The sequence below is a fragment of the Pleurodeles waltl genome, chromosome 7 (assembly GCF_031143425.1).
Source record: "Pleurodeles waltl isolate 20211129_DDA chromosome 7, aPleWal1.hap1.20221129, whole genome shotgun sequence".
Classification (NCBI taxonomy): Eukaryota; Metazoa; Chordata; class Amphibia; order Caudata; family Salamandridae; genus Pleurodeles; species Pleurodeles waltl.
The window spans coordinates 1,552,792,743-1,552,811,200 of record NC_090446.1 but is presented as its reverse complement, the minus strand read 5'-3'; the positions used below and the strand labels follow the sequence as shown (position 1 = coordinate 1,552,811,200).

At 51.5% G+C, this 18,458-nt stretch overlaps 1 protein-coding gene across 2 annotated transcripts in view; it reads right to left on the bottom strand.

The window, feature by feature from the left end:
• The window catches only part of LOC138246699 (von Willebrand factor A domain-containing protein 7-like), a 289,467-nt gene that overhangs the window by 228,078 nt on the left and 42,931 nt on the right, over positions 1-18,458 (bottom strand). For both annotated transcript variants that reach the window (XM_069201470.1, XM_069201471.1), the window contains exons 3-4: positions 2,608-2,880; positions 290-386 (exon numbers count right to left, since the gene is read on the bottom strand). In XM_069201470.1, the coding sequence (XP_069057571.1) occupies positions 290-386; positions 2,608-2,880 (370 nt within the window). The remainder of the gene's footprint in view (positions 1-289; positions 387-2,607; positions 2,881-18,458) is intronic.

The window sequence follows — 18,458 nt, the reverse complement described above, 5'->3', positions numbered from 1 at the left end:
TGGATATTCCTCATTTGATATTCCATATAAAGAGCCAGCGTCCTACGGCGCCGCCTCTGATATTGCCCTGGCTGAAGATCCACATAATGTGCAGCTTGTGCAGTGACCTCTGCAGTGACCCCTGGAGCACTGTCGGGGGGCTACCCCCAGGGATCCATATAACGTGCATCTTGTGCAGTGACCCCTGGAGCACTGTCGGGGGGCTACCCACAGGGGGGTTAAAGGAGGGGATGTTAGCAGTCAGTGAAAGGGCCTCTGTCTGTACTTTGGGACAGCAAGCACCGCCTACCTGCAGTCACGCCGATGATGTCATTGTGAAGGGTCATGCCCTTGTTGGTGTTGTCGACATTTCCCAACTCAATCCAGTTACTGTGGCTGTAGAAATCCTGCAATCAGAAAACACATCTGTTGAAAGTACAGAACAGCAAACACACATCTAGTGAGCGTTGTGCCACACTCCACCCATCCGTCGTCCCACCCACCCATCCGTCGGTCACCCACCCACAGCATCCTGGGCTCACTGTCACATCCAGGGCGCAGGGTTCGCATCCCAAGGCACTGATTGTCAGAGGCTTAGAGTGTGAGGGGGGGGTGAGAGAGAGAGAGAGGGCGAGACAGAGAGAGGGGGAGAGAGAGAGGGAGAGAGAGGGGGAGAGAGGGAGGGACAGAGAGAGGAAGGGAGAGAGATAGAGAGATTAAGAGGGAGAGAGGGAGAGAGAGAGGGAGGGAGAGAGAGAGAGGGAGAGAGAGAGGGAGAGAGAGAGAGCGAGGGAGAGGGAGAACGAGAGGAAGAGAGAGAGCGAGACACAGAGAGAGGGAGAGATAGAGGTGCAGAGAGAGAGCGAGGGAGAGAGAGGGGGAGAGAGTGGGGGAGAGAGGGAGGGACAGAGAGACGGAGAGAGAGAGGAAGGGAGAGAGATAGAGAGATTAAGAGAGATTAAGAGAGAGAGGGGAGAGAGACAGAGAGAGGGACAGATAGAGATGTAGAGAGATAGAGGAAGAGGGAGAGAGGGAGGGAGAGAGAGAGGGAGAGAGGGAGCGAGAGAGAGACAGATTATAAGAGAAAGAGAGATAAAGAGAGAGAGAGAGAGGGGAAGACAGAGAGAGACAGAGTAAGAGAGAGAAGAGAGAGAGACAGAGAGATAAAGAGAGAGACAGAAAGTTAGAGAGAGAGAGATCGAGGGGGAGAGAGAGAGAGAGAGAGAGAAGGGGGGAGAGAGGGAGAGTGATGCAGAGGGATTGAAATGAAAGATGAAGGAGAGAGGAGGTGGAGACAGAGAGAGACTGTGTGTGCATCACAGGTGTGTTTGCCTGTCTGGAGCACGTTAAGGTTGTGTCCTGCTCCAAGGGATTGTGTGTGTACTTGATCGTGTCTCTTGTTCTGTGCTGGATTTGTGGCAGTGTGTTTCTAAACACCAGCACTGATGGCAGTGCACCACGCGGTGGCACTCTCTGCGAATATTTGAGAAAAGCACATCAGCAGAGGGTTTAAAAGGTGACACAACAGCTTGTGGTGACCTGGAATAGTCCAAACTCACGCACTTCGCTGAAGAGTGGTGGGTGGTGAGTAGCGGTGGTGCTGGCATTCTGCAGCAGTGGGAGGAGCTGTGGGCAGTGCCAGCTGCAGGGAAGTGCCTTAAGCCTGGCACCTACTCTTTCACAAAGTGTGATGTGTGTGTCTTTGTAGGTGTGTGAGAGTTTGTGTGTTCATGCATGTGTGCGTAGGTGTGTGTATGTGGGAGGGCATGAAAATGTACCCAGGACATAAAATTAACAGGGAGGCCACCCCAACTCTCTTTACCTACTGCAGTGTGTGGAAGAGCCCTCACAAGCTAGGGGATGTTGTATAAGTGTGTGTGTGTTTGATGTGCACGTACATACCAGCGCGCTCATATCTTCACAAAGGTGCAGCACTCCCCAAGACTAGTTGGGGGGTTGTATGAGCTTGTGTATGTGTATGCATGCGTGCGAGCATGAGAGTGCACTTACTTCATGAAACAACCACTGCACTCCCCAGACTCTCTTTACCTACCCGCAGTGTGTGGAGCAGTGCTCACATGTTAGGAGGTGTTGTATGATTGTGTGTGTATGCATTTGTGTGTGCATGTGGAAGTGCATGCAAGTGCACGCATGTCAACACATAACCACAGCGCTCATCTAGACTCTTTTTACCCACCTGCAGTGAGTGGAGCACCCCTCACATGATGGGAGGTGTTGTATGAGTGGGTGTGTATGTGTTTGTGTGTGCATGTGGAAGTGCATGTGAATGCACACATGCCAACACATAACCACAGCGCTCATCTAGATTCTCTTTACTTTCCTGCAGTGTGTGGAGCAGCCCTCACATGATGGAAGGTGTTGTATGAGTGGGTGTGTATGTGTTTGTGTGTGCATGTGGAAGTGCATGTGAATGCACACATGCCAACACATAACTACAGCGCTGATCTAGACTCTCTTTACTTACCTGCAGTGTGTGGAGCACCCCCACATGCTAGGGGGAATTGCATGAGTGTGTATGTATATGTTTGTGTGTGCATCTGCGAGTGCAGGTGAGTGTACGCATGTCACTACATAGCTGCAGCACTCCTCCAGACTCTCTTTACTTACCTGCAGTGTGTGGAGCAGCCCTCCCAGGCTGGTCCTGGCAGCAGGGTACCTCTCCTTGATGATGTTGGAGATGGTCTGTTTCTTCTTCTCCAGTATGAGCATCTTTGCTTCTTTGAACTTCTCTGCCTCACTGTGGCTCTTGGCATCATCTGGAAGGAGGAAGTCGACCTCGTTGTTGCTGCGGATTATCTCATCCAGCGCCATCTTGAATCTCTTTGTGGAGACCGGGACCCCATAATACAGTTTGAATATTTCCTCTGCCATCAGATCTCCCTGAAACAAAACATAGGTGTTTTTGAGGCAGAGATGCTGCTTGAAATTCATGCAAACATTGTCTGAGCTTGCAACTTGTGTGACCTCGACCTGGTGCATGTGTGCGCTTCTGGTACCCTTAAATACCCGCATCATCCACTTTCCATCAGTGACTCCAGCAGACAGCTCCTCCACGCCCCTCAGTAGTTCCTTTCCCCCCACGCAACAATCCCCGAATTCTGGCTTTATTTAAGGGTGGAGTAAGGCTCTCCACTGTCATCGCTTCTATGCCCCCCTCTGCCCACTTCCGTCCACCACCCTCACTCCACCAAGATCACACATGCTGATATTCTGAACCTGGTACAGGAGAGATTCTGAAAAACACTGGGGAATTGATTTTCCACTCAATGTACTTTGAAGATTAAACATCAGAGATTTCAGGCAGGAGGCAGTGAAAATAAATGCATTTTTGGCTTACACATTGTGGAGTCTCCCGCCCGAGTCGGGGTTGGCATGTATGCAACGTCCTGATTACTGCTCGAGAAGCGAGCTACAGCCAGGACAGTCTTATAACACTGATAGGTTCTATTTACTCCTGATTTGTTCTATAGCGTGGACATTACCGAAATGTGCAGAGCATTCTAGAGTACACGTGTGTTGTTACATGGATAATCACAGAGGGTTCAAAATGTCTCAATATTACCAAATGTGGGAACGTAAGGTCAAGAGTTACAAAACTGCACCTCAATACCCAACACAGCGAAGACACTGCACAGTGAGTGGGCAGAGGAGAGAAAAGGCTGGAGGCCCGGAGGTGGGTGAACAGGTTCTCCCTGGAGAGGATGCGAGACAATGCCTGGGCTAATATACCACTGACTTCTAGGCACTAGATTTTAAAATCACGGGTTGCTGTTACCCTGGGGGCAGTATTGGGCCCCCCTGGATTACTAAACCTTCAATGGGCCTGATGTGAGGGGTTTGCATGTCCGTCTGCACCTGGTTGTAAGAGAAACCAGGGGAGAGAGGGACAAACCACAGTAAATTGATGCAAGCCTTTGTGGCCCCTAAACCCAGCTCGGCTGCAGCACTCACGGGGCCCCTAACTGCTGATCAGTGCCAGTTTGTAAGAGGCTGTCTCAGTTTATGGTGTACCCCTCTGGTGTGGCCCCCTATACCGAGTCCAGGCAACCCTCAGTGATAGTGAATAGGTGTCCAGATAGCAGAGGCTCTCTAGGGGTACCTGAGGCGAGCAGCTGAACCCCATCCAGGAGGAATGTATAGCACTTGCAATACCAGAGTAGTCAGAAATAACTCACTCACAAGAAAGAGCCACACAAGTGCTACAAAAATAAAGGGTTCTTTATTAAAACACTAAGATTATACTAACATTGGTGTATGTCCACCTCAAGATATCACCAAACAAAAATATACAGTTAGTTAACAAAAGAATACAAATACATGGACCCTATGGAGGGGCAAACCATATGCTTAGAAAGTGGTATAAGAATGGAGGTGCCCAACGAAGGTAAGTGTGTTAGGATCCCAGGGGCTGGGGGAGGGCAAAATTGCCAGAGGTAAGTACCAGAAATCCCACAGGCGCCGGGGTGCAGAGTTGTTATTGAGCCGGGTGTCCCATAGGATAACACAGGATGTGGCAGGTGGATTTTTATGCATTCAGGACCCTTCCCAGTGGACAAGGAGGAAACCAGTTGGAACAAAGAAGGTTTGATAGTGTCCCCACCTGTGGATACCCAGAAGACCAGAGTACCTACACCAGGGAGCCCAGGTGAAGTGGTGCCTGAAACCCTCGCTGGATTCAATGGAAGCCTCGGTTGTCCAGCTGCTGTCGTGACCCGTGGACCAGGCCGGTGGAACCAGAAGGTGAATTCCAGATGTGAAGAACCTGTAAAAGATGGGGGCAGTGTCCAGACCACTCAGAGATGTCCTGGCAGTGCAGATAGTCATCCCGACCCTCTTGGATGTGAAGTTCTAGCACAACGGTGAAAGACGAAGTCCAGCTGTGGAGTCCAGGGGGATGCAAGAGATCTTTGGAGACACCCATGAGCTTTCCTACGTCGGTCGCTGGATTGCAGGAGGGTCAGTGGCCAGCAGGATCTGCAACAAGCCTAGGCAAATGCAAATCACAGTTGCAAGGAAGTTTGCAGAATTTGGAAGACCAGCGAGGTCCTAGTGACTTGACTCTTGGAGTCAGGGCAGGCCTTCAGCATGTTTGGTCAGTGAAGCCATTATGTACTTGGTCTACTCATGTTGACCAATGTCCACTACATACCTTAAGATGGCTCCCCCGCACTTATAAACCCCAGGGAATGGAGTCTGGGGTTTGTAGGGGTACCCTTCTCATGCAGGGGTACCCTCACACTTAGCAGCATGCAACCTGCTCTTGTGCTGAAGGGCCTACCAGAGGGGTGACGTACAGTGCCTAAGTGCAGTGACCATGATATAAGGCAAGCCACATATCTGGTGTGGATGTTGCATGCACCATTTCACACAGGCTGCAATGACAGGCCTGCAGACACAGTTTGCATGGGCTCCCATGGGTGGCATGATACATGCTGCAGCCCTTGAGGGTCCCCTGGTGTACCAATGCCCTGGGTAACTAGGTACCATATACTAGTGACTTACATGGGTGCAGCAGTAGGCCAATTGTAGTGTGTAAACGTTCACCAGCAACCACATTTAGAGGAGAAAGGACAGACACTGGGTCCTGGTTAGCAGGATCCAGTACACTGGAGTCTATACACACTGACAGCAGGCGAAAAGGGGGGGTAACTTTCCTATACAGCTCAACTGCAGCATCGACGGGGCCTTGAAGGGGTCAAGGGCTCCCCTGACGTCTGGTGCTCAGTGTCAGCTCAACTGCAGCATCTACGGGGCCTTGGAGGGGTCAAGGGCTCCCCTGACGTCTGGTGCTCACTGCCAGCTCAGTAGCAGCATGTATGGGGCCCTGGAGGGGCCAATGGGCCCTGACGTCTGGAGCTCAGTGCCAGCTCAGCTGCATCAAGTACGGGGCCCTGGAGGGGCAAAGGGCCCCCGACGTCTGGTGCTCAGTGCCAGCTCAGCTGCAGCATGTATGGGGCCCTCGATGGGCCAAGGCCCCCCCGACGTCTGGTGCTCAGTGCCAGCTCAGCAGCAGCATGTACGGGGCCCTTGAGAGCAGGGATAAAACTTTAATGTAAGTCGGAGTCAGAGGTTGTGTTTTGCTGCCGCCAGACTGTGAGCAGCCCGAGTCCTCACAGGTTTTAAAAGGATAAATCCGTTTTCAGGCTCTTCTTGGTTCGGGAGGTGGAGATTGGAGAGAGATGTGAGGTTCTAAAGAGGGGAAAACGGAGCAGGAACAGATCCCTCTTGTGACTGATACCAAAGAAATCAAGTCACACATAAAAGACATGTACAATGACAAGTGAGGGTAAACTAGTGCCTCGAAGAGACGCCTCACTAGAGCTCTGAACCAGCTCCTGAAGAGACGCCTCACTAGAGCTCTGAGCCAGCTCCTCGAAGAGACGCCTCACTAGAGCTCAGATCCAGCTCCTCGAAGAGACGCCTCACTAGAGCTCAGATCCAGCTCCTGGAAGAAACGCCTCACTAGAGCTCTGAACACCTCACTAGAGTTCTGAACCAGCTCCTCGAAAAGACACCTCATTAGAGCTCAGATCCAGCTCCTCGAAGAGACACCTCACTAGAGCTCAGATCCAGCTCCTCGAAGAGACACCTCACTAGAGCTCAGATCCAGCTCCTCGAAGAGACACCTCACTAGAACTCTGAACCAGCTCCTTGAAGAGACACCTCACCAGAGCTCAGATCCAGCTCCTCGAAGAGACACCTCATTAGAGCTCAGATCCAGCTCCTCGAAGAGACACCTCACTAGAGCTCTGAACCAGCTCCTTGAAGAGACACCTCACTAGAGCTCAGATCCAGCTCCTCGAAGAGACACCTCATTAGAGCTCAGATCCAGCTCCTCGAAGAGACATCTCACTAGAACTCAAATCCAGCTCCTTGAAGAGACGCCTCACTAGAGCTCAGATCCAGCTCCTCGAAGAGACGCCTCACTAGAGCTCTGAACCAGCTCCTCGAAGAGACACCTCACCAGAGCTCAGATCCAGCTCCTCGAAGACACGCCTCACTAGAGCTCAGATCCAGCTCCTCGAAGAGACACCTCACTAGAGCTCTGAGCCAGCTCATGGAAGAAACGCCTCACTAGAGCTCTGAACACCTCACTAGAGTTCAGATCCAGCTCCTGGAAGAAACACCTCACTAGAGTTCTGAACCAGCTCCTCGAAGAGACACCTCATTAGAGCTCAGATCCAGCTCCTCGAAGAGACACCTCACTAGAGCTCTGAGCCAGCTCCTCAAAGAGAAGCCTGACTAGAGCTCAGATCCAGCTCCTCGAAGAGACACCTCACTAGAGCTCTGAACCAGCTCCTTGAAGAGACACCTCACCAGAGCTCGAATCCAGCTCCTCGAAGAGACACCTCACTAGAATTCAGATCCAGCTCCTGGAAGAAACGCCTCACTAGAGCTCTGATCACCTCACTAGAATTCTGAACCAGCTCCTCGAAGAGACACATCACCAGAGCTCAGATCCAGCTCCTTGAAGAGATGCCTCACTAGAGCTCAGATCCAGCTCCTGGAAGAGATGCCTCACGAGAGCTCTGAACCAGCTCCTCGAAGAGACGCCTCACTAGAGCGCTGAACCAGCTCCTCAAAGAGACACATCACCAGAGCTCAGATCCAGCTCCTCGAAGAGACACCTCATTAGAGCTCAGATCCAGCTCCTCGAAGAGACGTCTCACTAGAACTCAGATCCAGCTCCTCGAAGAGACCCCTCACTAGAGCTCAGATCCAGCTCCTCGAAGAGACATCTCACTAGAGCTCTGAACCAGCTCCTTGAAGAGATGCCTCACTAGAGCTCAGATCCAGCTCCTCGAAGAGACATCTCACTAGAGCTCAGATCCAGCTCCTCGAAGAGACGCCTCACTAGAGCTCGGATCCAGCTCCTGGAAGAGAGGCCTCACAAGAGCTCTGAACCAGCTCCCCGAAGAGACGCCTCACTAGAGCTCAGATCCAGCTCCTCGAAGAGGCGTCTCACTAGAGTTCAGATCCAGCTCCTCGAAGAGACACCTCACTAGAGCTCTGAGCCAGCTCCTGGAAGAAACGCCTCACTAGAGCTCTGAACACCTCACTAGAGTTCAGATCCAGCTCCTGGAAGAAACGCCTCACTAGAGCTCTGAACACCTCACTAGAGTTCTGAACCAGCTCCTCGAAGAGACACCTCCTTAGAGCTCAGATCCAGCTCCTCGAAGAGACACCTCACTAGAGCTCAGATCCAGCTCCTCGAAGAGACACCTCACTAGAGCTCTGAGCCAGCTCCTCAAAGAGAAGCCTCACTAGAGCTCAGATCCAGCTCCTCGAAGAGACAGCTCACTAGAGCTCAGATCCAGCTCCTCGAAGAGACACCTCATTAGAGCTCAGATCCACCTCCTCGAAGAGACATCTCACTAGAACTCAGATCCAGCTCCTTGAAGAGTCTCCTCACTAGAGCTCAGATCCAGCTCCTCGAAGAGACGCATCACTAGAGCTCTGAACCAGCTCCTCGAAGAGACACCTCACCAGAGCTCAGATCCAGCTCCTCGAAGAGACACCTCATTAGAGCTCAGATCCAGCTCCTCGAAGAGACGTCTCACTAGAACCCAGATCCAGCTCCTCGAAGAGACGCCTCACTAGAGCTCTGAACCAGCTCCTCGAAGAGACGTCTCACTAGAGCTCGAATCCAGCTCCTCGAAGAGACGTCTCACCAGAGCTCAGATCCAGCTCCTTGAAGAGACACCTCACTAGAATTCAGATCCAGCTCCTGGAAGAAACGCCTCACTAGAGCTCTGATCACCTCACTAGAGTTCTGAACCAGCTCCTCGAAGAGACACATCACCAGAGCTCAGATCCAGCTCCTTGAATCGATGCCTCACTAGAGCTCAGATCCAACTCCTGGAAGAGATGCCTCACGAGAGCTCTGAATCAGCTCCTCGAAGAGACGCCTCACTAGAGCTCTGAACCAGCTCCTCGAAGAGACACATCGCCAGAGCTCAGATCCAGCTCCTCGAAGAGACACATCATTAGAGCTCAGATCCAGCTCCTCAAAGAGACGTCTCACTAGAACTCAGATCCAGCTCCTCAAAGAGACCCCTCATTAGAGCTCAGATCCAGCTCCTCGAAGAGACATCTCACTAGAGCTCTGAACCTGCTCCTTGAAGAGATGCCTCACTAGAGCTCGGATCCAGCTCCTCGAAGAGACATCTCACTAGAGCTCAGATCCAGCTCCTCGAAGAGACGCCTCACCAGAGCACAGATCCAGCTCCTCGAAGAGACGCCTCACCAGAGCACAGATCCAGCTCCTCGAAGAGGCGTTTCACTAGAGCTCAGAGCCAGCTCCTCGAAGAGACGTCTCACTAGCGCTCAGATCCAGCTCCTCGAAGAGACGCCTCACTAGAGCTCAGATCCAGCTCCTCGAAGAGACGCCTCACTAGAGCTCAGATCCAGCTCCTCGAAGAGGCGTCTCACTAGAGCTCAGATCCAGCTCCTCGAAGAGGCGTCTCACTAGAGCTCAGATCCAGCTCCTCGAAGAGACGTCTCACTAGAGCTCAGATCCAGCTCCTCGAAGAGGCGTCTCACTAGAGCTCAGATCCAGCTCCTCGAAGAGGCGTCTCACTAGAGCTCAGATCCAGCTCCTCGAAGAGACATCTCACTAGAGCTCAGATCCAGACTCCTTCGGGAAGGTGGGTGTACGGGATGGACACTGGCTCACAACACAAACCGTGCGCAGCACCAGAACTAATCACTGTCCAGCCAAATACTTTTATGGAAAAAGAGAAGAATATTATTTCTTCCAACATGAAGGAAAAATACAACATTCGCACAACACAATCCGTGAGGCCGGGCTCTAGTGTTTCCTCAGTGGTTCTTTGTCCCAGTTCCTTATTGCTCTAACGATAGTGGTTACTTCCCATTCACCTTGCGATGGAATACGCCCGCCTCCGCCAGTCCACCAAAATCAGCATTGTGTCAAGCATCCTAAGTGCCCCTTGAAAACCATCTCTCTTCTGACTCCACTGCCAGAGACAATTACTCAAACACCCTTCAGGTAATCTAAAGGGCTGAAAATTGAAACCTGGGATACACATGTGGAAATCAAAGAGCTTTTCAGACAGGCAGCTCGGAGGACTGTGAGAGGGGATGATGGTACGATGAGACAACCAGAGTCACGGTGGGGACCGAGCAGGCTGTGGCAGGGGGTGGGGAGTGTGAACAGAGCCGTCTCTATCGGACGTAAAATACTTTAGGGCTTATTTATACTTTTTGATGCAAAACTGTGCCAATCTACAGGGCCAGCCGGCACCATATTTAAGGAATGGCGCAAGCCGGCGGTAAGCTTGGGCTAGCGTCAAAATAAAAGTTGCTAGCCGGGAGGGGGCAGCGATAGAGGAGATGGAGGTTGAGCGTCAAACAATGACGCTAGGCTGGTTAGAGGCACAATAAATGGCGCTAACCAGCCTAGCATTATCTCCTGACGCACAACCATCCAAAACACATGACTCCTGTCTTAGTGAAGACAGGAGTCATGCCTACCCCCCAATGGCCAGCACAGGGGACAAGTGTCCCTTGGGCTTGGGGGGCCCATGTCAGGGCCCCCAGTGGCACTTACATTTTTTTTAACAAATACTTATGTGGGATGGGGACCCCATCCTCCGGTGTGCCTCTGGTTTGGGTGGGGGTGTTCCTGGGGCTTGGGGTGGGCATCTGTGGGCCGAATCCATGGCGCTTAGCCATGGAAATGGCTCCACAGGTCCCCAATGCCTGGTCTGAACCAGGCTTTCAATAATGGAGCTAAGCAAGCATAATGCCATCATTTGGTTTCGCCCCCCACCCGTGCGTCATTTTAACAAGGGGAGCTAAATATGGGGATAGCATCATTTTTTGGATGGGACCGCCTACTTTTCATCTTATTGACGCAAGGTGGGTTCACGGATCCAAGAAATGTCACAAACTACAATATTTTGATGCTAGACGGATCTAGAGTCAAAATTTAAGTATGGAGTTAAATTTGCACCATTTTTGTGTAAAATAAAATGATGCACAAACAGGGTATAAATATGCCCCTTTATTCCTAGCCTACAGGCTCAAAATGACTGAAAATATAACCCGTAGCAAAGATCAAACAGTGTATTGGACCTTTTGGGAAACTTACATTTTAAGGACTGTTCATTAACTACTAAAAGGAACCTCACATTTGGAAGGCTCAGACTATGGTGCTCACACACAAACACATCAATGTATAGCGCAGTGACTCCTCTGACGCATGCTGCTGTGTACATGGTATGTGCTACATGTCTGCAGTGACCCCAGGGTGGTGTTTGAATGAAATGTTCACACACCCACCCATGTATAGCGCAGTGACTCCTCTGACGCACAGTGCTCTGTACATGGTATGTGCTACATGTCTGCAGTGACCCCAGGGTGGTGTTTGAATGAAATGTTCACACACCCACCCATGTATAGGGCAGTGACTCCTCTGACGCACGCCGCTGTGTACATGGTATGTGCTACATGTCTGCAGTGACCCCAGGGTAGTGTCTGCATGAAGTGTTCACACATCCACCCTTGTACGGTGCTTTGACTCTCTGCAACGGAGGTCCAGGGTCACTGCCCAGGTCAGGCACATAGGGTGACCACCTAGCATGGAGGCAAATTCTGGTCAGGATCGTAAAACCTCAGGACGTAGGGTCAAAATTGAGGACACAAATTCAAGAACAAACATCAGTTTTACAGACACGTCCAAGAGAGGCCACACCCACTACGTTATAAGTGCATTTACTATTTTCTACATAGCACTATTTATTCACTGTGGTCTTTTTGTGATCTCCTCCTGGTGTGCCACATTCAGGTGTCACATTATTTCCTTGTCCAGTAGCAAATTAATGCCCTTCAGCACGGTGTCAAGGTCATCACTCCTACCCAAATCTACCCAGTCTTTGGTGGAGAGAAAGCAACAGCAAATTCTGATTATATTTCCAAACATTTTAAATCCCATGGCAAACAATTTGGAAATATTAAGGTAAGTGACCGTCTGCTAGTTCAAACAAGTTGAACAAAAGCATCTGGCTCACCTCAGCCTCCAATGGACTTCAAACCTAAACAAAAATGTAATGAGGCAGAACAAATGGTGTGGGCGACAGTCTCACCCCCAATGCCAGGATGTGAGGTACCCACAACTTGTCTGTAGCCTCACAGCACTAGAGTGTATGTCTGGGACTCTACATTTATCTCAGAAATGGGAGCCTGGACTACCAATCAAAGATAATACCCCTTGCAGGGTTGTGCAAGGTAGTTGCCCGCTTTATCCAGGTCTTAAAATGGTTTTGCAATTGAGCAAAAGCCGAGCCAGTTATCTGGCCCATCTTGAAGTGTCAAAGTACACAGAGAATCTTCTAAATATTTGGGATGTAAATTGGACAAATGAAATGTAAGAACATGAGAAAGATTCTAAAATGTAATTAGTGTTTCTTTAACATATGGCACTGTTTCCCTCTTATATACAATTAGACCTCAGATTGAACTGGGAATCAGTTACCTTTCTATATCTAGGGATGAATATCTACCATCCCCTCACTGATTAGCACGATGGAAGTCCGGGCAGATTGACACCGTCCAGCCAAGCCCAATTTGATTTTTGGTCTTCATTTCCGCTTTCAGTAATGGGCCACATGGCACTAATGAAGATGGTGTGCTCCCCAATTATTGCATTATTCTGCAAACCTTCCCCTAATCATCCCTCATTTCTTTTTCAGACATGCCACACATCAGATTTGACCGCTGAGGCACAGTCTGGTAGCTCTTTCTACTCTAAAACTACCTGTGACTATGGGTGGATTAGGCCTTGCAAACTTAGAACTTTATTATTTATCTGCACATCTGCCGCTGGATCCTGGCTGGCTGTCTGGCCGCTCCGTGCAGGAGTCGGGGTTTATCCGTAAGATTTTAGGAAGGACTTGCTGCACTGCTCATTGTTTCTTACTGACCATTCCACGGAACGCCCTCCGAGGGTATCCAGCACAGCTTTCCCTCGCCTTTCTAGAACGTGTAAAGTCACCAACACGAAGAAACCCTAGGCTTCTGCACTACCTTTACTCGGCACAGGACGGCTGCGCTCAGGGCAGCTCCATCAGTGGCATGCTGCAGGCGTCTTAAAATAGAGGCTTTTGTTTGTGGACGGTCAACTACTGGAATTCCAGACCCTTGTAGGAGACTACCATCTTCATTCGGGTCAACTCCTTACTTACAAACACCATAAACAACCGTTAAATACTCTATTTCATGTCTGCCACCCAGCTCTAAACCCATATGAGGCATGCCAGAAGCTGATAAGATGGGTGTACCGACCTTTCCTGCAACATTGAGACCACTCCAGGACTTCTCCCCATACTACCTGGGAGACTGACATGGCCAAACCTCTGCACGATGAAGACTGGGCTAAAATATTAGACTTTTCCCACAAGGTATCCTGCGGCTGCCACTTCAAGTAACTTAAAAGAATGCATTCTGCCTGTTGCTTGCCATTGGCTTTATGGTGTGTAACTCACAATTTTTTCCTTTCAATTTGCAGGTTTTATTCATTTTAGCCTGTCCAGCTTGAGTTTTTCCCTTCCCTTGCCCACACCTTATTTACAGTATCCTTCCGGGGGCTCCTTTTCTGTAAACAGGCCTGGAATATTGTTCTTATCTCGTCACATTTGCTGTGCGTTCATACAAGAAGGTCAAATGTCAGGCGCTGTCTTTGTTCGAGCTTGGTGCTTACTTTTCAGTCTCTGACTTCAAAGTGAGAGGATTGATGTGAACATCTTGCTGGATACTGGGGGTAGGAAACAGTTTTTTTCTAGCACATGACAACATTTAAAAGAACTCTGTAAGTATTTCAGAAAATATCACAATTAGGAATAGAGTCAAAGCACATTTTTGTTAATTCTGAAGTGTGTTGGCAACAAATACTTTAATATGATCTGAACAATTCATTACACTGGGTGATGCAAAGTCCATACATTTTCGTTTGTGCACTGCATAGCTTTATTATTAAAACTGTCTATCCTATCTGTGCAAATGTAAGGGTCATTTCAATCGGAAACATGCTGTGTGTAACGGCAGTGCGCTGGCACACCATGAATACAGCACTGTACCCCACTCCACTTTACACCACTCCGCACCCCACTCTGCACCGCTCCACACCACTGCACTCTTCACCGCTCCACACCACTGCACCCTGCACGCTCCACACCACTGCACTCTGACTGCACCGCTCCATACCCTTCACTCTGCTCTGAGCCACTCCACACCACTGCACTCTCCTCTGAGCCACTCCACACCACTGCACTCTCCTCTGCGCCACTCCACACCACTGCACTCTGCACCGCTCCACACCACTGCACCCTGCTCTGAGCCACTCCACACCACTGCACTCTGCTCTGAGCCACGCCACACCACTGCACTCTGCACCGCTCCACACCACTGCACTCTCCTCTGAGCCACTCCACACCACTGCACTCTCCTCTGTGCCACTCCACCCCACTGCACTCTGCACCGCTCCACACCACTGCACTCTGCTCTGCACCGCTCCATACCCTGCACTCTGCTCTGCACCACTCCACACCACTGCACTCTGCACCGCTCCACACCACTGCACTCTGCTCTGCACCGCTCCACACCGCTGCACTCTTCACCGCTCCACACCACTGCACCCTGCACCGCTCCACACCACTGCACTCTGACTGCACCGCTCCATACCCTTCACTCTGCTCTGCACCGCTCCACACCACTGCACTCTCCTCTGAGCCACTCCACACCACTGCACTCTCCTCTGTGCCACTCCACACCACTGCACTCTGCACCGCTCCACACCACTGCACCCTGCTCTGAGCCACTCCACACCACTGCACTCTGCTCTGAGCCACGCCACACCACTGCACTCTGCACCGCTCCACACCACTGCACTCTCCTCTGAGCCACCCCACACCACTGCACTCTCCTCTGTGCCACTCCACCCCACTGCACTCTGCACCGCTCCACACCACTGCACTCTGCTCTGCACCGCTCCATACCCTGCACTCTGCTCTGCACCACTCCACACCACTGCACTCTGCTCCGCTCCACACCGCTGCACTCTGCACTGCTCCACACCACTGCACTCTGCTCTACACCACTCCACACCACACCACTGCACTCTGCTCTGCACCGCTCTACACCGCTGCACTCTGCACCGCTCCACACCACTGCACTCTGCTCTGCACCACTCCACACCGCTGCACTCTGCTCTACACCACTCCACACCGCTGTACTCTGCTCTACACCACTCCACACCGCTGCACTCTGCTCTACACCGCTCCATACCCTGCACTCTGCACCACTACACACCACTGCACTCTCCTTTGCGCCACTCCACACCACTGCACTCTGCACTGCTCCACACCACTGCACTCTGCACCGCTCCACACCACTGCACCCTGCTCTGCACCGCTCCATACCCTGCACTCTGCTCTGCACCACTCCACACCACTGCACTCTGCACCGCTCCACACCACTGCACTCTGCTCTGCACCGCTCCACACCGCTGCACTCTGCACCGCTCCACACCACTGCACTCTGCTCTACACCACTCCACACCGCTGCACTCTGCTCTGCACCGCTCCATACCCTGCACTCTGCACCACTACACACCACTGCACTCTCCTCTGCTCCACTCCACACCACTGCACTCTGCACCGCTCCACACCACTGCGCTCTCCTCTGCACTGCTCATACCCTGCACTCTGCACCACTCCACACCACTGCACTCTGCTCTGCACCATTCCATACCCCTGCACTCTGCACCACTCCACACCGCTGCACTCTGCTCTGAGCCACGCCACACCACTGCACTCTCCTCTGAGCCACTCCACACCACTGCACTCTCCTCTGTGCCACTCCACCCCACTGCACTCTGCACCGCCCCACACCACTGCAATCTGCTCTGCACCGCTCCATACCCTGCACTCTGCTCTGCACCACTCCACACCACTGCACTCTGCTCCGCTCCACACCGCTGCACTCTGCACTGCTCCACACCACTGCACTCTGCTCTACACCACTCCACACCACACCACTGCACTCTGCTTTGCACCGCTCCATACCCTGCACTCTGCACCACTCCACACCACTGCACTCTCCTCTGCGCCACTCCACAACACTGCACTCTGCACCGCTCCACACCACTGCACTCTCCTCTGCGCCACTCCACAACACTGCACTCTGCACCGCTCCACACCACTGCACTCTCCTCTGCACCGCTCATACCCTGCACTCTGCACCACTCCACACCACTGTACTCTGCTCTGCACCGCTCCATACCCTGCACTCTGCACCATTCCATACCACTGCACTCTGCACCACTCCATACCACTGCACTCTACTCTGCACCACTCTACACCTCTGCACTCTGCACCACTCCACACCACTGCACTCTACTCTGCACCACTCTACACCACTGCACTCTGCACCACTCCACACCACTGCACTCTACTCTGCACCGCTCCACACCACTGCACTCTCCGCTGCGTCACTCCACACCACTTCACTCTGCACCGCTCCACACCACTGCACTCTGCTCTGCACCGGTCCATACCCTGCACTCTGCTCTGCACCGCTCCACACCACTGAACTCTACTCTGCACCAGTCTACACCACTGCACTCTGCACCACTCCACACCACTGCACCACTACATACCACTGAACTCTACTCTGCACCGCTCCACACCACTGCACTCTTCTCTGCACCACTCTACACTGCTCCACTATGCCCCACTTCACACCACTGAACTCTACTCTGCACCGCTCCACACCACTGCACTCTGTTCTGCACCACCCCACACTACTGCACTCTACTCTGCACCACTCTACACTGCTGCACTCTGCACCACTCCACACCACTGCACTCCATTCTTTACCACTCCATTTTATACCACTCCATACCACTGCACTCTGCACCACTCCACTCTACGCCACTGCACTCTTCACCACTTCACATTACACCTACATAGGAGCAGGGCATGTACTGGACAGGCACAGGATATGCACAGAACAGGCACAGGATATGCAGCGGACAGGAACAGGATATGCACAGGACAGGCACAGGATATGCACAGGACAGGCACAGGATATGCAGCGGACAGGCACAGGATAATAGCAGCACATGTATTGGACAAGCACAGGATATGCACAGGACAGGCACAGGATATGCACAGGACAGGCACAGGATATGCACAGTACAGGAACAGGATATGCACAGGACAGGCACAGGATATGCACAGAACAGGCACAGGATATGCAGCGGACAGGCACAGGATAATAGCAGCACATGTATTGGACAGGCACAGGATATGCACAGGACAGGCACATGATATGCACAGGACAAGCACAGGATATGCAGCAGATAGGTACAGGATAATAGCAGCACATGTACTGAACAGGCAAAGGATATGCACGGGACAGGGCCAGGATAATAGCAGGACATGTACTGGACAGGAACAGGATATTCACAGGATATGCAATGGACAGGCACAGAGTATGCAGAGGACAGGCACGGGATAATAGCAGCACATGTATTGGACAAGTGCTGGATAATAGCAGCACATGTACTGGACAGGCCCAAGATAACAGCAGCACGTGTACTGGACAGGCACAGGATATGTACTGGACAGGCACAGGATAACACCAATATATTTACTGGACAGATACGAGAGATGCACAGGACAGGCACAGGATAACAGCAGGACATGGACTGGACAGGCACGGGATAATAGCAGGACATGGACTGGACAGGCACAGGATATTCACAGGAGAGTCACAGGATATGCACAGGACCGGCACAGGATAACAACAGGACATGGACTGGACAGGCACAGGATATTCACAGGAGAGTCACGGGATATGCACAGGACAGGCACAGGATAACAGCAGGACATGGACTGGACAAGCACAGAATAAGCACAGGAAATTCAGGTGTCATATCATGTTAAATACATCATAGAACAAGCAGGTGTCATATGTTAAAAACACCATTGTAGGAAAGTACCATCTTGCCTGCCATATTACACCCATATTTCACTGTATATATGTTGTTTTAGTTGTATGTGTCACTGGGACCCTGCCAGCCAGGGCCCCAGTGCTCATAAGTGTGCCCTGTATGTGTTCCCCGTGTGATGACTAACTGTCTCACTGAGGCTCTGCTAACCAGAACCTCAGTGGTTATGCTCTCTCTGCTTTCCAAATTGTCACTAACAGGCTAGTGACCAATTTCACCAAATCACATTGGCATACTGGAACACCCTTATAATTCCCTAGTATATGGTACTGAGGTACCCAGGGTATTGGGGTTCCAGGAGATCCCTATGGGCTGCAGCATTTCTTTTGCCACCCATAGGGAGCTCTGACAATTCTTACACAGGCCTGCCACTGCAGCCTGAGTGAAATAACATCCACGTTATTTCACAGCCATTTACCACTGC